At 53.5% G+C, this 22688-nt stretch overlaps 2 protein-coding genes across 4 annotated transcripts in view; both read right to left on the reverse strand.

Annotated features, from left to right (window-relative positions):
* Positions 1-22688, reverse strand: part of MDGA2 (MAM domain containing glycosylphosphatidylinositol anchor 2) — a 648696-nt gene that overhangs the window by 84148 nt on the left and 541860 nt on the right. The window lies entirely within an intron of this gene.
* Positions 10277-22688, reverse strand: part of LOC142502335 (matrix metalloproteinase-25-like) — an 85029-nt gene continuing 72617 nt past the window's right edge. Inside the window, exons 3-6 of the mRNA XM_075613145.1 lie at positions 15427-15565; positions 15073-15344; positions 10458-10634; positions 10277-10365 (exon numbers count right to left, since the gene is read on the reverse strand). Of these exons, the coding sequence (XP_075469260.1) occupies positions 10277-10365; positions 10458-10634; positions 15073-15344; positions 15427-15565 (677 nt within the window). The remainder of the gene's footprint in view (positions 10366-10457; positions 10635-15072; positions 15345-15426; positions 15566-22688) is intronic.

The following is a 22688-nucleotide window of genomic DNA, read 5'->3' on the forward strand; positions in this document are numbered from 1 at the left end:
CATTGGTCAATATCTATGCCCCTAATGAAAATCAAATCCCCTTCCTCAGAAAACTTCTTGAGTCACTGGATAGGCAATCCCTCGGATCTCTGATCATAGGCGGAGACTTTAACATGGTGGCCTCCCACAATCAAGATAAGTCAAGCCATACCACCGTCAACACTCCACCCCCTCAGGCCACATATATCTCACAATCCCGAAAAAAAGCCAAGAACTTTAGGGACATTATGGAGGAATTCGCTTTAGTGGATATCTGGAGGGCCCAGCATCAGAGTCAGAGGGACTACACCTTTTTCTCCTCCCCTCATCAGTCTTACTCGAGGATCGATTATTTTTTAGGTACAAACAATGTTTTCCAGGCCTCTGCCCAGTCTAATATAGGATCTATCACCTGGTCTGATCACGCACCCATAGATCTCACCTTATCCCTACCCTTTGTTAAAAATACACAATACAAATGGAAGTTAAACGACTCCATGCTAAACTACCCAGACACGGAGACAACTATCCGACAGAAAATCTCACTATACTTCCAGCAGAATACGGGGTCTGCCTCCACCCCAGCCATGCTCTGGGAGGCCCATAAAGCCACAATTAGAGGAGATCTAATTTCCCTAGCTTCATACAAAAAGAAAATAAAAAACAAACTCCAAAAAGAACTAACAGACAAAATTGCTCACCTTGAACAACAACACAAAGCCACAATGTCTAAAAAAATATTTAAACAACTAAACCTAGCTAGGTCGGCCCTCAAACACTCTCAGTTGGAAGATGTCGAAAAGGCACTCAGGTGGACTAAACAAAAATACTTCGACAAGGGCAACAAGGCAGATAGACTGCTGGCCGCCAAACTTAGGGGAACCAGAGTTAAGTCCCAGATAACTTGTATTAAGACCAAAAAGGGACAGGTTACATACATTGAAAAAGAAATAGCGCAGGAATTTGCGGATTTCTACTCCGATCTATATAACCTACACCCCCCGGGACAAGACCAGGTCAGTCTTGACGCAATCTCCCATTATTTGGAGAAATGTTCCCTTCCAACATTGTCCAATGAGGAAATAAAGACACTCAATAAAAAGATAACACAGGAGGAACTAAAACAAGCCATAAGCTCTTTGAAACTATCCAAAGCCCCGGGCCCGGATGGCTTTTCTAACTCCTACTATAAAGTGTTCAGGTCTATCCTTTCACCTCACTTACTCAAAATGTTTAATTCATTTCTCCAAGGTGAACCAATCCCCACAACAATTACAGCCGCTAATCTAGCAATAATTCACAAAGAGGGTAGAGACCCGCTCCTCTGCGGGAATTATAGGCCCATCTCACTACTAAACACAGACCTCAAGATCTACAGCAAGATCCTAGCAAACAGGTTAAACCCAATTCTCCCTAGACTTATACACGTTGATCAAGTTGGTTTTGTGTCGGGAAGACAGGCCTCCGACAATACCCGCAAAATTGTGGATATAATTGACCACGTGCATCTCACAGGCTCCAAAGCAATGATCCTAAGTCTGGATGCCGAAAAGGCATTCGACAGAATCAAGTGGTCTTTCCTAGATCAAACCATGCAGAGGTTTGGCTTCTGTGGACCCTATCTAGAGGGAGTGAGAGCCCTCTACCAAAACCCCACGGCACATGTAAAACTCCCAGGGGGCCTCACAGACCCAATACAAATCAGGAATGGGACTAGACAGGGCTGTCCATTATCACCTCTCTTATTTGCCCTAACCATTGAGCCCCTCGCAGCCACTATTAGGGACGAAAAAAGTATAAAAGGAATCCCAATAGCAGACAGGGAGCATAAAATCTCCCTGTTTGCGGATGACGTGATTTTGACACTTGTGGACCCCCATGTCTCCCTTCCTAACCTCCAAAGAGCCCTAACCCAATTCGGAGCAGTCTCTGACTACAAAGTAAACATGGACAAGTCAGAGGCCCTAAATTTGTCCCTATCTGATCAAACATGGAAACTAATTCAAGCCAACTATAAGTATAAATGGAGTAATACCTGTATAAAATATCTGGGAGTTAAAATATCCAACTCCTATAATACACTTTATCAATATAATTACCCCCCCCTATTCGATCAAATCAAAAAAGATCTAGAAACATGGAAAAAGTACCAGATATCGTGGTTTGGAAGGATAGCCTCGTTAAAAATGAATATCCTTCCAAGACTACTTTACTATTTCCAAACACTACCAATCTCCGTCCCACAAGCAATCTTAAAAAACGTCCAATCTCAATTTTCCCAATTTATCTGGAACGACAAAAAACCTAGAATCCCCAGAACAGTAATGCTCTCGTCAAAAGAGAGAGGAGGTCTGGGTGTCCCCAACATAGTTAAATACTACCAAGCGACGCAACTGAAGCAGGCTGTAGTTTGGAATTGCGACCCGGCCTTGACTTCTTGGCTTGAAATAGAGACCCACTATGCGCGACACAACCCCCTTCAGGTGGCAATGTGGTCCCAGAGCAAAAGCGAGATGGGTTCACAGAGGTACGAACTAGGAGCAATGAGATGCACGTGGAATGTATGGCTTAAAAGCAAAGGGAAGTACGGTCTGCTAGCATCCCCCTCCCAGCTCACACCACTCTTCGGGAACCCCAACTTCCCACCAGGGTGTTCCCCAAGACAATTTGACCAATTTCAGGGTCACAATATTAGCCTGGTTGCTGATCTGCTGCAGAAGGAAAGGATATTGACCTATCAAGAGCTAAAAGATAAATATCAGATAGAAGACCTACACCTATTTAAGTACCTCCAGGTACGCCACTTCCTGCTGGCACTCGCCCCAACCGCCAAATTCCCTCCACTCACCAGATTTGAATCCCTCTGCACTAAGACCACCCATCAAAGGGGACTGATATCAGAGATTTACAAAGGTCTGGAGATTACATCTCACGACCCAGACCATAGATATATGCAAAAATGGTCAGAGGACCTCCAACTCCAAATAGATGGAGAAGACTGGACAGAGATCTGGGAGCAAGCAACAAAAACTTCAATCTGTACAATAACAAAAGAAAACATCTATAAAATTATGTATCAGTGGTACCTGACTCCAGTCAGACTGAGCCAAATCTACCCCGGCACGCTGGACCTCTGCTGGCGGGGATGTGGTGAAAAGGGGGACATGGCCCACATTTGGTGGTCATGCCCGGAGATACAAAGGTTCTGGACCATGATCCAGGCGCTTATTTTTGGAGTGACAGGAATCTCTTTACCCCTCGACCCACTGACTCTGGTGCTGAACAAACCAATAGAAGATGTCCCCTCCCCAATGTCCAGGCTCATCATGGCCATACTAACGGCAGCCAGGTGCTCTATAGCAGCAGCCTGGAAACAAATCAGGGCCCCCTCGAGAACCTCAGTGATCAGGAGAATAGAGGAAGTGATGTCTATGGAGAAGCTGACTGCCATGCTCCAGAAGAGGATGCCTCAATACCAAAATACCTGGGACCCTTGGATAGAGAGATAAGTTCTAAGAACGACAAGCGGAGGAAACCCTGAGCTAGACAAATCTATAATGATTCTAAGGGGAGGATCCTGGAACGGGCTCGGGGCCCCAAATTCCCACCCCCTGTTACCCTCTGTTAGTCTGCCCTCCCCCCTCCCCCTCCTGCCCTCTGCATCTTTTCCTTGCTCTTTTCTTTCTTTCTCACCTCTTTTCTCACACTAGAAAAACGAGAAAAAAGATGTTGGTCATGATGTACCTAAACAATGGTAAAGGTCATGGGCCCATGACAACAATGTATGTATACTAATATGTGAACATGACCAATAAAAGAAATTGTTACAAAAAAATAATTACACTCACGGGTAGAGAAACAGAGGATAATGTCCAGAAAGGTGCCAAAGCAGCAGAAGATTGTCCTTTAAAATGTAGTCCATTTGCAAATTGCCAAATACATAGCCCCAGTCCAATCCTTCTGTGAATGTGCAAAGTCCTTTCTGGTTCTCTGGGATTTGCTGGATACCCAGGGCTAACGAAATCCTGAAGCAGGGCAAGTTTCCTTGTTGCGATGTTTTTAACCCCTTGCGTTCTGGAATCGTAGCCGCTGTACTTAGGTCTTATCCACTTGAAGAAATCAGGTTACAGCAACAACACAGGAATGAGGGGTACAGGCCTTTTTAAGGACAAGGGCCTGTGGGGTTTACATTAGCCTCATCCCATTGGCAACGAATTATCTTGATCCTATCAGAACCTGCCATGTCACAGGGGCAAATCCTACAGCCAGCTCAGGTAACTCTGAGCATGCTCAGTGAGCAGCTTGGTAGCACTGCTAAGTAAAAAGGGCCCACTCATTTCTGGGGACGCAATGTCTGAAGTTTGGGTCCCGAGGTGTGAAATATCCAGGAGGAGTAACAGGATCTGCTACTCAGAAACATCCTGATTAAGTGACACTTTACGAATCTGGGGTCTTTCATCCCAACAGGGGGCTCCTGTATGCATAACATTTGTTCCTACTGCTTCACAAAGGCAGGCAGACAAAAAAAATAGCATCCTGCCTGTACATTTTAAAACAGTAACAGAAAGGCACTTCACTGCAGGTAGAGATTAGCCTGCAAAATGGGGACAGCCATGCATATAGAATTAACCCCTTCATCCCCAACGCGAAATAGGGGTAACCAGCTGAGCCCACTGCCTTTATTAATGCGCTGATTACCCCCATTTTCGCCACATCTCCCCCACTCAAAGCCCCAGGTTTGCCCTGGCCACCTCCTCTGGTGGTTGGGCTGACCTGAGGGTTTTTGAAGTCATTAGGTCTTGGGGATTGTCCTGCCGGGAGAGGCCATCAGCGTTCCCATGCTCACTGCCTTTCTTGTGCTGAATGGTGAAGTCACATTCTTGCAAGGCCAGGCTCCAGCGCAAGAGCTTGGCATTCTCTCCCGACACCCTCTGCAACCAACTTAGGGGGTTATGGTCAGTGATAACAGTGAAGTGTCTGCCATACAGAGAGGGCTGTAGCTTTTTTAGCGCCCATACTATGGCCAGACACTCCTTCTCAATAGTGGCATATGCTCCTTCTCTGGGCAGCCGCTTGCGGCCCAGAAACATAATTGGAGGTTCCCTGACCTCCTCCCCCACCTGGCTGAGCACAGCACCAATGCCAAAGTCTGAGGCATCAGTCTGCTCCAGAAACTTTTTGGAATAATCTGGAGCGGCCAGTATAGGAGCGCCGGCTAGGGCAGTCTTCAAAGCCTGAAATGCATCTTCACAGGCAGGAGACCAGACTACCAGCACAGACTGTCGCTTCTGGGTCAAGTCAGTCAGGGGTTTGGCAATGGCACTATACTGGGGAACAGACTTCCTATAGTAGCCTGCAGTGCCTAGAAACGCCATGCCCTGCTTCTTGGTTTTGGGAGTGGGCCACTGCACTACTGCCTCTACCCTAACTGGTTCTGGCTTGAGGAGCCCTCCACCCACACTATGCCCTAGGTATAAGACTTCAGCCATCCCTACTAAGCACTTGGTGGGTTTTAAGGTGAGACCTGCCTCCCTATTCCTGGCTAGCACCGCAGCTACATGAAGTAAGTGTGATTCCCAGAAGTTACTGAACACAGCAATATCATCCAGATAAGCCCTTGCAAACCCTTGCATGCCCTCTAGCAAACGATTGACCAGGCGTTGGAAGGTAGCCGGTGCATTCCTCATCCCAAATGGCATCACTAAGAACTCATAGAGGCCACTTGGGGTGATGAAAGCCGACTTCTCCCTAGCCTCCTGGGTCAAAGGGATCAGCCAGTACCCTTTACTGTGATCCCTGGTGGTCAGATACCTTGCCCCCGCGAGTTCATCCAGCAACTCATCCATGCGGGGCATGGGGTAGGCATCTGAGACCATGCCCGCATTGAGCTGCCGGTAGTCCACACAGAACCGGGTGGTCCCATCCTTCTTAGGCACTAGGACTACCGGACAAGCCCACGGGCTCTGGGATGGTACAATTACCCCTAGGGCCAGCATCTCCTCCATCTCCCTCTCTATACTGCCCTTCACCTCTGCTGACACTCTATAAGCGTGCTTATGCAGAGGTCTCAGATCCCCTGTAAGCACTGGGTGCTCAGTGATGTGTGTCCTCCCTGGCTTGTCCGTGAACAGAGCCCTATACTGCTCTAGCATAGCCCTGGCATCTGCTCTCTGCCTGACACTCAGCTGAGACCCTATCTCAACCTGCTCTATGGTACCTCCCTGCCTAGCCTCCCCTAGGAGATCTGGCAGAGCTATGTCCTCCTTGAGCATATTGATGTGATAGACTTTGGTCCTCCCTGTCTCCCTAACCCTGGCTAGCACTGCTGCTACCTGTCCTGGAGACAAACCACAGATCTGCCTGAAGCCAACTATCCTCTCCCTGTATGTCCCCACATACCTCTGCACTCTCTCTAGTGCCCTCCTGACCAGGCGGTGGGAGGTAGCCAGAGCATTCCTCATCCTGAATGGCACCCTGAAAAACTCACAGAGGCCATTCTGAAGGCTGAAGACTGACTCCCCCTTTGCCTTCCTCTCTACACTGTCTGCCACCTCTGCTGATACTCCATAGATATTCTTATGCAGAGGATGCAGATCACCTGGGAGCACAGGCTGATCTGTACTATGTGCCCTGCCCAGCTTGTCTGAGAACAGGACCCTAGGCTGCTCTACCCTAGCCCCGGCTTCTGCCCCTGCCTGCCTACCTCCCAGGGCCCCTAGCTCAACTAGGACCCCCCTAGGAAACCATATCCTACCTAAGAGGCCTGGCACTGCCTGAGCTACTTCCTGAAACATGTTCCCCATTCCTGGTAACAGGTTCAGGAGCATCTGCACATAATCACCCGCTTTACCCTCTGGCTGGCAGGCGTCCCAGGGGTGGCCAAAGTCTGCCACTGCCCCTGCTGCCTCCGGCCAGAGGTAAGGCTGCAACAGCTGGGTTCTCATGTGAGTGACCCCCTGATGCCCCACTAGTGGACTGGGGAAGGCTACCTGCAACACTTGCTGCCGACCCTCCCGGGGTCCCACTAACAGTCTTCTACCTGTCCAGCCCCTGGCTAACCCGGTAGAACCTGGCTCCCTACCCCAGAGCCCGCGGTGCCACAGCCTGTGGTCTGACCCCCCGCTTTCCCAGGACTCGGACGCCCGCAGTCCCATACCTTCTAAGCTGGGGTCAGCTTTCACCGCATCCCTATCTGCTGTCCCTAATTCTAACCCCCCACCCTTAGTCTCTAAGTCAGGGGTAACAGGAACAGGTAAAGGGAACAGTAAGTCAGTCACTGGTCGCGACTCAGTAGTCTGGCTTACCTGTCTGGTCTCCGCAGAGGCCACTGGAACCGTTGGTCCCAAATGCAGGGGGACAGAGGTTGATTCTGCTGTGATTCCTGATGACAGGCTCTTAGGAATCGCCGCAACAGCAGGCAATTCCCCAGCAACCACACAGATCACAGGCTCCGGGTTATTGCTAAGGCGCACCTCAGCAGTTTCCCTGGACAAAACCCCCACCTCCCTCATGCCATGATTGGCACCCCCATCCAAAATGATCTGGGCACCCTGTAAGGACCGCAGCCCTCCATCAGGCATGGTTCTTTGCATCCCGGTGCCCGGGAGCAAATCTTCTGGCTGCCCCAGAATAACAGCAGCACCCAAATCTGGCAAGCTCCCTGCTTGCCGGTCACCAAAGGTAACCCTCCGTGGGTGCCTGCTCAGGACATCAGCAGGCTGCATCTCGACTGATGCACTTGGACATCCTTTGTTCACTGCTGCTGGCTCTGAGGTGACAAAAGCAGCATCTGCCTGGGACATCCCTCTTGGTTGTGGATCCCTGGCTGTGCTCTGTTCCTCTGTGTGGGCCAGCCCAAGCTGGGTTACTGGCCCTGCAGCTTGTGAACGTTGCCCCTGATGGGGTCCCCCAGACCGCTCACGGTCCGGGCAATGTGGCCGGATGTGGCCCACCTTGTGGCAATGATAGCACCGTCTCTCAAGCTTGAACTCCCCAGTATAGGACGTGTCACTGCCCACTGTATGTTTGGGAGTCCGCTGAGGTGCAGACTGGTCCCCCCTAGCCGGAATGGCTGCCTCTCTGGGGACTGCTGCGTTGCTCACCAAGGCTCTGCTGGTTACATCTTCATTTGCTGGCTCTGCGGCTTCCACAGCAGTTACTCTGGGAACGTCCTGTTCCCCGCTGACAAGGTGGGAGTGAGGGGGCCTTCCAAGCGCTGTCGACAGGAGCTCGAGTCGCTGTTCATAGCTAAGCCCTTCTCCCCAGACAGTGAGGAGTGCAATGAGTCCAGAGGTAGCAAGTCCGGCCGCCGCAGCGACTGATCCATCTGCACCCCCTGGCACAACGCCACCCTCTTCCAGGCGGTCACTGACATCCTTCGCTCCAGGCTGAGTACTGTCTGCTGGCGGGGCCATCCTGTCCTCATATTCTTCTAAATCCTCCTCTAGCTGACTCTTGGAACGACCGTCTGTCGTGAACCCGTACCCCACACATCTCTCCACTATCTGCGCCCGGTTCCAGGTACAAAACCTTCCTGAGCGTGGACTCATGGTGCCACTGGGGTATAGGTCCAGAGACCAGTGAATTATCTCGTGCTTCTTTGGAAGTGTGTGTAAGTTGCCACTTGTCTGAGGAGCTTGCAATCTACAAGGTCCTCACTATATTACAGAACACTGCAATATAGGCTCAATCAGTATCCCACCGCTGCCACCAGTTTTAAACGCCTGTCACGGGGACGCGCTTAATAACACATTTATATTTTGTGGGTCCTGATTGAGCAGAACAGGTTGAGCAAAATAAACTGAGATTTATTCCCTTGATAGGCAAACACACGACAACTGCAGAATAAACTTAATAATTACACTCACGGGTAGAGAAACAGAGGATAATGTCCAGAAAGGTGCCAAAGCAGCAGAAGATTGTCCTTTAAAATGTAGTCCATTTGCAAATTGCCAAATACATAGCCCCAGTCCAATCCTTCTGTGAATGTGCAAAGTCCTTTCTGGTTCTCTGGGATTTGCTGGATACCCAGGGCTAACGAAATCCTGAAGCAGGGCAAGTTTCCTTGTTGCGATGTTTTTAACCCCTTGCGTTCTGGAATCGTAGCCGCTGTACTTAGGTCTTATCCACTTGAAGAAATCAGGTTACAGCAACAACACAGGAATGAGGGGTACAGGCCTTTTTAAGGACAAGGGCCTGTGGGGTTTACATTAGCCTCATCCCATTGGCAACGAATTATCTTGATCCTATCAGAACCTGCCATGTCACAGGGGCAAATCCTACAGCCAGCTCAGGTAACTCTGAGCATGCTCAGTGAGCAGCTTGGTAGCACTGCTACTGCACCGACACACTTTATTCGAGCAAATACCCAGTATGTACCTGGCAGATACCTGGAATGCGCCGCTCCTCACCTCTGACAAGCCCCGTTGCGTTTGCCTTCCCAGCCTGGGTTCATGCCTGGCTGACGGGCGGCTGATCTGTTAAATGATAATGATTAGGATTTAATAGGCTGCAATGCTTCGCGTGTCTACCAGATGGCATAAATTCATGAATTGTAATGCAGTATATATATATATACTGTGCAGTATTGCAGCAAGCGGGAATAAAATGCTTCAATCCCTGCCTGGAAAATACCTCAATGCACTCGGGCAGAAAACAGTCACAAACCTCAATACACCCGGGTATACCCGAATTCGTGGGACTAGCCGAGCTCGAATAAAGTGTGTCGCCAGTGTAAGTAAAAAGGGCCCACTCATTTCTGGGGACGCAATGTCTGAAGTTTGGGTCCCGAGGTGTGAAATATCCAGGAGGAGTAACAGGATCTGCTACTCAGAAACATCCTGATTAAGTGACACTTTACGAATCTGGGGTCTTTCATCCCAACAGGGGGCTCCTGTATGCATAACATTTGTTCCTACTGCTTCACAAAGGCAGGCAGACAAAAAAAATAGCATCCTGCCTGTACATTTTAAAACAGTAACAGAAAGGCACTTCACTGCAGGTAGAGATTAGCCTGCAAAATGGGGACAGCCATGCATATAGAATTAACCCCTTCATCCCCAACGCGAAATAGGGGTAACCAGCTGAGCCCACTGCCTTTATTAATGCGCTGATTACCCCCATTTTCGCCACACGGGGTTACTCACAGGTGGGTGGGGCAGGGTTACTCACAGGTGGGTGGGGCGGGGTTACTCACAGGTGGGTGGGGCGGGGTTACTCACAGGTGGGTGGGGGTGGGGGGTTACTCACAGGTGGGTGGGGCGGGGTTACTCACAGGTGGGTGGGGGTGGGGGGTTACTCACAGGTGGGTGGGTCCATGCGGGGGGATCACTCGCTGAGTTGGCATCGGGGGCGGCAGTGCTGCTCCAGGAGACGAGACCCGCTTACCTGAGAGAGACAGTAAGAGACAGTCACTGAGAGACTGCTTCCATCTCTAAATAACCCAAATCCCCCAGCGCTGACGTGACCGTCGCTCTCACCATACAGGGCCTGGATCCCCTCCAGGTCATCAGGGGGCAGTCTGTATTTGGAGGGGTTTCCCACGGTCCCCTGATAGTACGGTCTCATTATAGACAGCTCAGCGGAGGAGTGAGAGAGTCCCAGAGAGTGTCCGAACTCGTGCACTGCCACAGCGAAGAGATCTGTGCCCTCATCCTCTGCGGGGGAGAGAGAGAGCGTCACCCCGGGGTCTGCACAGAGAGAGAGCGTCACCCCGGGGTCTGCACAGAGAGAGAGAGCATCACCCCGGGGTCTGCACAGAGAGAGCGTCACCCCGGGGTCTGCACAGAGAGAGCGTCACCCCGGGGTCTGCACAGAGCGAGCGTCACCCCGGGGTCTGCACAGAGAGAGAGCGTCACCCCGGGGTCTGCACAGAGAGAGCGTCACCCCGGGGTCTGCACAGAGAGAGAGCGTCACCCCGGGGTCTGCACAGAGAGAGAGCGTCACCCCCGGGGTCTGCACAGAGAGAGCGTCACCCCGGGGTCTGCACAGAGAGAGAGAGCGTCACCCCGGGGTCTGCACAGAGAGAGAGAGCGTCACCCCCGGGGTCTGCACAGAGAGAGAGCGTCACCCCGGGGTCTGCACAGAGAGAGAGCGTCACCCCGGGGTCTGCACAGAGAGAGAGAGAGCGTCACCCCGGGGTCTGCACAGAGAGAGAGAGCGTCACCCCGGGGTCTGCACAGAGAGAGAGAGCGTCACCCCGGGGTCTGCACAGAGAGAGAGCGTCACCCCGGGGTCTGCACAGAGAGAGCGTCACCCCCGGGGTCTGCACAGAGAGAGAGAGCGTCACCCCCGGGGTCTGCACAGAGAGAGCGTCACCCCGGGGTCTGCACAGAGAGAGCGTCACCCCGGGGTCTGCACAGAGAGAGAGCGTCACCCCGGGGTCTGCACAGAGAGAGAGCGTCACCCCGGGGTCTGCACAGAGAGAGCGTCACCCCGGGGTCTGCACAGAGAGAGAGCGTCACCCCGGGGTCTGCACAGAGAGAGAGCGTCACCCCGGGGTCTGCACAGAGAGAGAGCGTCACCCCGGGGTCTGCACAGAAAGAGAGAGCGTCACCCCGGGGTCTGCACAGAGAGAGAGAGCGTCACCCCCGGGGTCTGCACAGAGAGAGAGAGCGTCACCCCCGGGGTCTGCACAGAGAGAGAGCATCACCCCCGGGGTCTGCACAGAGAGAGAGCGTCACCCCCGGGGTCTGCACAGAGAGAGAGCGTCACCCCCGGGGTCTGCACAGAGAGAGAGCGTCACCCCCAGGGTCTGCACAGAGAGAGAGCGTCACCCCTGGGGTCTGAACAGAGAGAGAGCGTCACCCCCAGGGTCTGCACAGAGAGAGAGCGTCACCCCGGGGTCTGCACAGAGAGAGAGCGTCACCCCGGGGTCTGCACAGAGAGAGCGTCACCCCGGGGTCTGCACAGAGAGAGAGCGTCACCCCGGGGTCTGCACAGAGAGAGAGCGTCACCCCCGGGGTCTGCACAGAGAGAGAGCGTCACCCCGGGGTCTGCACAGAGAGAGAGAGCGTCACCCCGGGGTCTGCACAGAGAGAGAGAGCGTCACCCCCGGGGTCTGCACAGAGAGAGAGCGTCACCCCGGGGTCTGCACAGAGAGAGAGCGTCACCCCGGGGTCTGCACAGAGAGAGAGAGAGCGTCACCCCGGGGTCTGCACAGAGAGAGAGCGTCACCCCGGGGTCTGCACAGAGAAAGAGAGAGCGTCACCCCGGGGTCTGCACAGAGAGAGAGCGTCACCCCGGGGTCTGCACAGAGAGAGAGCGTCACCCCCGGGGTCTGCACAGAGATAGCGTCACCCCGGGGTCTGCACAGAGAGAGAGCGTCACCCCGGGGTCTGCACAGAGAGAGAGCGTCACCCGGGGTCTGCACAGAGAGAGAGCGTCACCCCGGGGTCTGCACAGAGAGAGAGCGTCACCCCGGGGTCTGCACAGAGAGAGCGTCACCCCGGGGTCTGCACAGAGAGAGAGCGTCACCCCCGGGGTCTGCACAGAGAGAGAGCGTCACCCCGGGGTCTGCACAGAGAGAGAGAGCGTCACCCCGGGGTCTGCACAGAGAGAGAGAGCGTCACCCCCGGGGTCTGCACAGAGAGAGAGCGTCACCCCGGGGTCTGCACAGAGAGAGAGCGTCACCCCGGGGTCTGCACAGAGAGAGAGAGAGCGTCACCCCGGGGTCTGCACAGAGAGAGAGAGCGTCACCCCGGGGTCTGCACAGAGAGAGAGAGCGTCACCCCGGGGTCTGCACAGAGAGAGAGCGTCACCCCGGGGTCTGCACAGAGAGAGCGTCACCCCCGGGATCTGCACAGAGAGAGAGAGCGTCACCCCCGGGGTCTGCACAGAGAGAGCGTCACCCCGGGGTCTGCACAGAGAGAGAGCGTCACCCCGGGGTCTGCACAGAGAGAGCGTCACCCCGGGGTCTGCACAGAGAGAGAGCGTCACCCCGGGGTCTGCACAGAGAGAGAGCGTCACCCCGGGGTCTGCACAGAGAGAGAGCGTCACCCCGGGGTCTGCACAGAGAGAGAGAGCGTCACCCCCGGGGTCTGCACAGAGAGAGAGAGCGTCACCCCGGGGTCTGCACAGAGAGAGAGAGCGTCACCCCCGGGGTCTGCACAGAGAGAGAGAGCGTCACCCCCGGGGTCTGCACAGAGAGAGAGCGTCACCCCCGGGGTCTGCACAGAGAGAGAGCGTCACCCCCGGGGTCTGCACAGAGAGAGAGCGTCACCCCCGGGGTCTGCACAGAGAGAGAGCGTCACCCCCAGGGTCTGCACAGAGAGAGAGCGTCACCCCTGGGGTCTGCACAGAGAGAGAGCGTCACCCCCGGGGTCTGCACAGAGAGAGAGCGTCACCCCGGGGGTCTGCACAGAGAGAGAGAGAGCGTCACCCCGGGGTCTGCACAGAGAGAGAGCGTCACCCCGGGGTCTGCACAGAGAGAGAGCGTCACCCCCGGGGTCTGCACAGAGATAGCGTCACCCCGGGGTCTGCACAGAGAGAGAGCGTCACCCCGGGGTCTGCACAGAGAGAGAGCGTCACCCCGGGGTCTGCACAGAGAGAGAGCGTCACCCCGGGGTCTGCACAGAGAGAGAGCGTCACCCCGGGGTCTGCACAGAGAGAGAGAGCGTCACCCCCGGGGTCTGCACAGAGAGAGAGAGCGTCACCCCCGGGGTCTGCACAGAGAGAGAGCGTCACCCCGGGGTCTGCACAGAGAGAGAGCGTCACCCCGGGGTCTGCACAGAGAGAGAGAGCGTCACCCCGGGGTCTGCACAGAGAGAGAGAGCGTCACCCCGGGGTCTGCACAGAGAGAGAGAGCGTCACCCCGGGGTCTGCACAGAGAGAGAGCGTCACCCCGGGGTCTGCACACAGAGAGAGCGTCACCCCGGGGTCTGCACAGAGAGAGAGAGCGTCACCCCCGGGGTCTGCACAGAGAGAGAGAGCGTCAGCCCCGGGGTCTGCACAGAGAGAGAGAGCGTCACCCCCGGGGTCTGCACAGAGAGAGAGCGTCACCCCCGGGGTCTGCACAGAGAGAGAGCGTCACCCCGGGGTCTGCACAGAGAGAGCGTCACCCCCGGGGTCTGCACAGAGAGAGAGAGCGTCACCCCCGGGGTCTGCACAGAGAGAGAGAGCGTCACCCCCGGGGTCTGCACAGAGAGAGAGAGCGTCACCCCCGGGGTCTGCACAGAGAGAGAGCGTCACCCCGGGGTCTGCACAGAGAGAGAGAGAGCGTCACCCCCGGGGACTGCACAGAGAGAGCGTCACCCCGGGGTCTGCACAGAGAGAGAGCGTCACCCCGGGGTCTGCACAGAGAGAGAGCGTCACCCCCGGGGTCTGCACAGAGAGAGAGCGTCACCCCGGGGTCTGCACAGAGAGAGAGTGTCACCCCCGGGGTCTGCACAGAGAGAGAGCGTCACCCCGGGGTCTGCACAGAGAGAGAGCATCACCTCGGGGTCTGCACAGAGAGAGAGCGTCACCCCCGGGGTCTGCACAGAGAGAGAGCGTCACCCCCGGGGTCTGCACAGAGAGAGAGCGTCACCCCCGGGGTCTGCACAGAGAGAGAGCGTCACCCCCGGGGTCTGCACAGAGAGAGAGCGTCACCCCCCGGGGTCTGCACAGAGAGAGAGCGTCACCCCGGGGTCTGCACAGAGAGAGCGTCACCCCCGGGGTCTGCACAGAGAGAGAGAGCGTCACCCCCGGGGTCTGCACAGAGAGAGAGAGCGTCACCCCGGGGTCTGCACAGAGAGAGAGAGCGTCACCCCCGGGGTCTGCACAGAGAGAGAGCGTCACCCCGGGGTCTGCACAGAGAGAGAGAGAGCGTCACCCCCGGGGTCTGCACAGAGAGAGAGCGTCACCCCGGGGTCTGCACAGAGAGAGAGAGCGTCACCCCGGGGTCTGCACAGAGAGAGAGCGTCACCCCGGGGTCTGCACAGAGAGAGAGCGTCACCCCGGGGTCTGCACAGAGAGAGCGTCACCCCCGGGGTCTGCACAGAGAGAGAGCGCGTCACCCCGGGGTCTGCACAGAGAGAGCGTCACCCCGGGGTCTGCACAGAGAGAGCGTCACCCCGGGGTCTGCACAGAGAGAGAGAGCGTCACCCCGGCACTCACTGTTGTATGTCCAGGTCTCGTCAGCATCCATGTGAGTGTCGCCCGCGATGGGTCCTACGCCTGGGAAAAAGGCGTGTCCGAGAGTGCCCCCCGGCCCGTCAAAGGGATACCCGTCTCCGTGAGACCCCCCCACGAAGCCCACGCGCAGGTCCGCCTCCCCCTGCGTCTCCGTGAAGCTGAGCGCAGTCTCCTGTCCCCAGGCAGCGAGAGCGTAGCCGATGAGCGCTCTCGTCGTGTCTCGGGTGAGAGAGGCGGCAGGGAAAGTGTCTAACCTGCGAGGCAGAGAAGTGTGTGAGCACTCTCGGCTGTCTGACCGGGGAGTCTCTCCCTCTTTTCCCTCCCGCGCGCTCTAACCTCCAGGTCAGCTCTTTCTTTTCCCAGACGGTCCCAACGAGAGCGTATCTCTTCCTGCGGCGTCTCATCAGCTCGGACGTCCCGATGATGTCAGGGAGAGAACAGCGCGGTCTCTGCATCATCTGTACGGTCTCGTCATCTGAGAGAGAGAGCGTCAGAGAGAGAGAGCGTCAGAGAGAGAGAGCGTCAGACAGAGAGAGCGTCAGAGAGAGAGAGCGTCAGAGAGAGAGAGCGTCAGAGAGAGAGAGCGTCAGAGAGAGAGAGCGTCAGAGAGAGAGAGAGCGTCAGAGTTTATAGGTATCACACACTGAGGGTACATCCCCCATGGGTGTATATAGCAGGATATATTCCTCTGCGGTCACTGTGTATATAGCGGGGTATATTCCCTATGGGTATGAGTGACACCCTGCGGTCACTGTGTGTATATAGCAGGGTATATTCCCTATGGGTATCAGTGACACCCTGCGGTCACTGTGTGTATATAGCGGGTATATTCCCTATGGGTATCAGTGACACCCTGCGGTCACTGTGTGTATATATAGCGGGGTATATTCCCTATGGGTATCAGTGACACCCTGCGGTCACTGTGTGTATATAGCAGGGTATATTCCCTATGGGTATCAGTGACCCCCTGCGGTCACTGTGTGTATATAGCGGGGTATATTCCCTATGGGTATCAGTGACCCCCTGCGGTCACTGTGTGTATATAGCGGGGTATATTCCCTATGGGTATCAGTGACCCCCTGCGGTCACTGTGTGTATATAGCGGGGTATATTCCCTATGGGTATCAGTGACACCCTGCGGTCACTGTGTGTATATAGCGGGGTATATTCCCTATGGGTATGAGTGACGCCCCGCGGTCACTGTGTTTATATAGCAGGGTATATTCCCTATGGGTATCAGTGACACCCCGCGGTCACTGTGTGTATATAGCAGGGTATATTCCCTATGGGTATCAGTGACACCCCGCGGTCACTGTGTGTATATAGCAGGGTATATTCCCTATGGGTATCAGTGACACCCTGCGGTCACTGTGTGTATATAGCAGGGTATATTCCCTATGGGTATCAGTGACACCCTGCGGTCACTGTGTGTATATAGCAGGGTATATTCCCTATGGGTATCAGTGACGCCCTGCGGTCACTGTGTGTATATAGCAGGGTATATTCCCTATGGGTATCAGTGACGCCCTGCGGTCACTGTGTGTATATAGCGGGTATATTCCCTATGGGTATCAGTGACACCCTGCGGTCACTGTGTGTATATAGCAGGGTATATTCCCTATGGGTATCAGTGACGCCCTGCGGTCACTGTGTGTATATAGCGGGGTATATTCCCTATGGGTATCAGTGACGCCCTGCGGTCACTGTGTGTATATAGCGGGGTATATTCCCTATGAGTATCAGTGATACCCCGCGGTCACTGTGTGTATATAGCGGGGTATATTCCCAGCAGGGTATCAGTGACACCCTGCGGTCACTGTGTGTATATAGCGGGGTATATTCCCTATGGGTATCAGTGACGCCCCGCGGTCACTGTGTGTATATAGCAGGGTATATTCCCTATGGGTATCAGTGACACCCCGCGGTCACTGTGTGTATATAGCAGGGTATATTCCCTATGGGTATCAGTGACACCCTGCGGTCACTGTGTGTATATAGCAGGGTATATTCCCTATGGGTATCAGTGACATCCTGCGGTAACTGTGTGTATATAGCAGGGTATATTCCCTATGGGTATCAGTGACACCCTGCGGTCAGTGTGTGTATATAGCGGGGTATATTCCCTATGGGTATCAGTGACACCCTGCGGTCACTGTGTGTATATAGCGGGGTATATTCCCTATGGGTATCAGTGATACCCCGCGGTCACTGTGTGTATATAGCGGGGTATATTCCCTATGGGTATCAGTGATACCCTGCGGTCACTGGGTGTATATAGCGGGGTATATTCCCTATGGGTATCAGTGACGCCCCGCGGTCACTGTGTGTATATAGCAGGGTATATTCCCTATGGGTATCAGTGACACCCCGCGGTCACTGTGTGTATATAGCAGGGTATATTCCCTATGGGTATCAGTGACACCCTGCGGTCACTGTGTGTATATAGCAGGGTATATTCCCTATGGGTATCAGTGACACCCTGCGGTCACTGTGTGTATATAGCGGGTATATTCCCTATGGGTATCAGTGACGCCCTGCGGTCACTGTGTGTATATAGCGGGTATATTCCCTATGGGTATCAGTGACACCCTGCGGTCACTGTGTGTATATTGCGGGGTATATTCCCTATGGGTATCAGTGACACCCTGCGGTCACTGTGTGTATATAGCGGGGTATATTCCCAGCAGGGTATCAGTGACACCCTGCGGTCACTGTGTGTATATAGCGGGGTATATTCCCTATGGGTATCAGTGACGCCCCGCGGTCACTGTGTGTATATAGCAGGGTATATTCCCTATGGGTATCAGTGACACCCCGCGGTCACTGTGTGTATATAGCAGGGTATATTCCCTATGGGTATCAGTGACACCCTGCGGTCACTGTGTGTATATAGCAGGGTATATTCCCTATGGGTATCAGTGACACCCTGCGGTCACTGTGTGTATATAGCGGGGTATATTCCCTATGGGTATCAGTGACACCCTGCGGTCACTGTGTGTATATAGCGGGGTATATTCCCTATGGGTATCAGTGACACCCCGCGGTCACTGTGTGTATATAGCGGGGTATATTCCCTATGGGTATCAGTGATACCCTGCGGTCACTGGGTGTATATAGCGGGGTATATTCCCTATGGGTATCAGTAACACCCTGCGGTCACTGTGTGTATATAGCGGGGTATATTCCCTATGGGTATCAGTGACACCCTGCGGTCACTGTGTGTATATAGCGGGGTATATTCCCTATGGGTATCAGTGACACCCCGCGGTCACTGTGTGTGTATATAGCGGGGTATATTCCCTATGGGTATCAGTGACACCCCGCGATCACTGTGTGTATATAGCAGGGTATATTCCCTATGGGTATCAGTGACACCCTGCGGTCACTGTGTCTATATAACAGGGTATATTCCCTATGGGTATCAGTGACACCCTGCGGTCACTGTGTGTATATAGCGGGTATATTCCCTATGGGTATCAGTGACACCCCGCGGTCACTGTGTGTATATAGCAGGGTATATTCCCTATGGGTATCAGTGACACCCTGCGGTCACTGTGTCTATATAACAGGGTATATTCCCTATGGGTATCAGTGACACCCTGCGGTCACTGTGTGTATATAGCGGGGTATATTCCCTATGGGTATCAGTGACACCCTGCGGTCACTGTGTGTATATAGCAGGGTATATTCCCTATGGGTATCAGTGACACCCTGCGGTCACTGTGTGTATATAGCGGGGTATATTCCCTATGGGTATCAGTGACACCCTGCGGTCACTGTGTGTATATAGCGGGGTATATTCCCTATGGGTATCAGTGACACCCTGCGGTCACTGTGTGTATATAGCGGGGTATATTCCCTATGGGTATCAGTGACACCCTGCGGTCACTGTGTGTATATAGCGGGGTATATTCCCTATGGGTATCAGTGACACCCTGCGGTCACTGTGTGTATATAGCGGGGTATATTCCCTATGGGTATCAGTGACACCCTGCGGTCACTGTGTATATATAGCGGGGTATATTCCCTATGGGTATCAGTGACACCCCGCGGTCACTGTGTGTATATAGCGGGGTATATTCCCTATGGGTATCAGTGACACCCCGCGGTCACTGTGTGTATATAGCGGGGTATATTCCCTATGGGTATTAGTGACACCCTGCGGTCACTGTGTGTATATAGCGGGGTATATTCCCTATGGGTATCAGTGACACCCCGCGGTCACTGTGTGTATATAGCGGGGTATATTCCCTATGGGTATCAGTGACACCCTGCAGTCAGTGTGTGTATATATAGCGGGGTATATTCCCTATGGGTATCAGTGACACCCCGCGGTCACTGTGTGTATATAGCAGGGTATATTCCCTATGGGTATCAGTACACCCTGCGGTCACTGTGTGTATATAGCGGGTATATTCCCTATGGGTATCAGTGACACCCTGCGGTCACTGTGTGTATATAGCGGGGTATATTCTCTATGGGTATCAGTGACGCCCTGCGGTCACTGTGTGTATAGCAGGGTATATTCCCTATGGGTATCAGTGACACCCTGCGGTCACTGTGTGTATATTGCGGGGTATATTCCCTATGGGTATTAGTGACACCCTGCGGTCACTGTGTGTATATAGCAGGGTATATTCCCTATGGGTATCAGTGACACCCTGCGGTCACTGTGTGTATATAGCGGGGTATATTCCCTATGGGTATCAGTGACGCCCCGCGGTCACTGTGTGTATATAGCAGGGTATATTCCCTATGGGTATCAGTGACACCCTGCGGTCACTGTGTGTATATATAGCAGGGTATATTCCCTATGGGTATCAGTGACGCCCCGCGGTCACTGTGTGTATATAGCAGGGTATATTCCCTATGGGTATCAGTGACACCCTGCGGTCACTGTGTGTATATAGCGGGGTATATTCCCTATGGGTATCAGTGACACCCCGCAGTCACTGTGTGTATATAGCAGGGTATATTCCCTATGGGTATCAGTGACACCCTGCGGTCACTGTGTGTATATTGCGGGGTATATTCCCTATGGGTATCAGTGACACTCTGCGGTCACTGTGTGTATATAGCGGGGTATATTCCCTATGGGTATCAGTGACACCCCGCGGTCACTGTGTGTATATAGCGGGGTATATTCCCTATGGGTATCAGTGACACCCTGCGGTCACTGTGTGTATATAGCAGGGTATATTCCCTATAGGTATCAGTGACACCCTGCGGTCACTGTGTGTATATATAGCAGGGTATATTCCCTATGGGTATCAGTGACGCCCAGCGGTCACTGTGTGTATATAGCGGGGTATATTCCCTATGGGTATCAGTGACGCCCTGCGGTCACTGTGTGTATATAGCGGGGTATATTCCCTATGGGTATCAGTGATGCCCTGCGGTCAGTGTGTGTATATAGCGGGGTATATTCCCTATGGGTATCAGTGACACCCTGCGGTCACTGTGTGTATATAGCAGGGTATATTCCCTAAGGGTATCAGTGACGCCCTGCGGTCACTGTGTGTATATAGCGGGGTATATTCCCTATGGGTATCAGTGACACCCCGCGGTCACTGTGTGTATATAGCGGGGTATATTCCCTATGGGTATCAGTTACACCCCGCAGTCACTGTGTGTATATAGCAGGGTATATTCCCTATGGGTATCAGTGACGCCCTGCGGTCACTGTGTGTATATAGCAGGGTATATTCCCTATGGGTATCAGTGACACCCTGCGGTCACTGTATGTATATAGCGGGGTATATTCCCTATGGGTATCAGTGACACCCCGCAGTCACTGTGTGTATATAGCAGGGTATATTCCCTATGGGTTTCAGTGACGCCCTGCGGTCACTGTGTGTATATAGCAGGGTATATTCCCTATGGGTATCAGTGACACCCTGCGGTCACTGTGTGTATATAGCGGGGTATATTCCCTATGGGTATCAGTGATACCCCGCGGTCACTGTGTGTATATAGCGGGGTATATTCCCTATGGGTATCAGTGACACCCTGCGGTCACTGTGTGTATATAGCAGGGTATATTCCCTATGGGTATCAGTGACACCCCGCGGTCACTGTGTGTATATAGCAGGGTATATTCCCTATGGGTATCAGTGACACCCTGCGGTCACTGTGTGTATATAGCAGGGTATATTCCCTATGGGTATCAGTGACACCCTGCGGTCACTGTGTGTATATAGCGGGTATATTCCCTATGGGTATTAGTGACACCCTGCGGTCACTGTGTGTATATAGCAGGGTATATTCCCTATGGGTATCAGTGACACCCTGCGGTCACTGTGTGTATATAGCGGGGTATATTCCCTATGGGTATCAGTGACGCCCCGCGGTCACTGTGTGTATATAGCAGGGTATATTCCCTATGGGTATCAGTGACACCCTGCGGTCACTGTGTGTATATATAGCAGGGTATATTCCCTATGGGTATCAGTGACGCCCCGCGGTCACTGTGTGTATATAGCGGGGTATATTCCCTATGGGTATCAGTGACACTCTGCGGTCACTGTGTGTATATAGCGGGGTATATTCCCTATGGGTATCAGTGACACCCCACGGTCACTGTGTGTATAAAGCGGGGTATATTCCCTATGGGTATCAGTGACACCCTGCGGTCACTGTGTGTATAGCAGGGTATATTCCCTATAGGTATCAGTGACACCCTGCGGTCACTGTGTGTATATATAGCAGGGTATATTCCCTATGGGTATCAGTGACGCCCAGCGGTCACTGTGTGTATATAGCGGGGTATATTCCCTATGGGTATCAGTGATGCCCTGCGGTCAGTGTGTGTATATAGCGGGGTATATTCCCTATGGGTATCAGTGACACCCTGCGGTCACTGTGTGTATATAGCAGGGTATATTCCCTAAGGGTATCAGTGACACCCTGCGGTCACTGTGTATATAGCGGGGTATATTCCCTATGGGTATCAGTGACACCCCGCAGTCACTGTGTGTATATAGCAGGGTATATTCCCTATGGGTATCAGTGACGCCCTGCGGTCACTGTGTGTATATAGCGGGGTATATTCCCTATGGGTATCAGTGACACCCCGCAGTCACTGTGTGTATATAGCAGGGTATATTCCCTATGGGTATCAGTGACGCCCTGCGGTCACTGTGTGTATATAGCAGGGTATATTCCCTATGGGTATCAGTGATACCCTGCGGTCACTGTGTGTCTATAGCAGGGTATATTCCCTATGGGTATCAGTGACACCCCGCAGTCACTGTGTGTATATAGCAGGGTATATTCCCTATGGGTATCAGTGACGCCCTGCGGTCACTGTGTGTATATAGCAGGGTATATTCCCTATGGGTATCAGTGACGCCCTGCGGTCACTGTGTGTATATAGCGGGGTATATTCCCTATGGGTATCAGTGACGCCCGCGGTCACTGTGTGTATATAGCGGGGTATATTCCCTATGGGTATCAGTGACACCCTGCGGTCACTGTGTGTATATAGCAGGGTATATTCCCTATGGGTATCAGTGACACCCCGCGGTCACTGTGTGTATATAGCAGGGTATATTCCCTATGGGTATCAGTGACACCCTGCGGTCACTGTGTGTATATAG

Source organism: Ascaphus truei, chromosome 9 (assembly GCF_040206685.1).
Source record: "Ascaphus truei isolate aAscTru1 chromosome 9, aAscTru1.hap1, whole genome shotgun sequence".
NCBI classification, from domain to species: domain Eukaryota; kingdom Metazoa; phylum Chordata; class Amphibia; order Anura; family Ascaphidae; genus Ascaphus; species Ascaphus truei.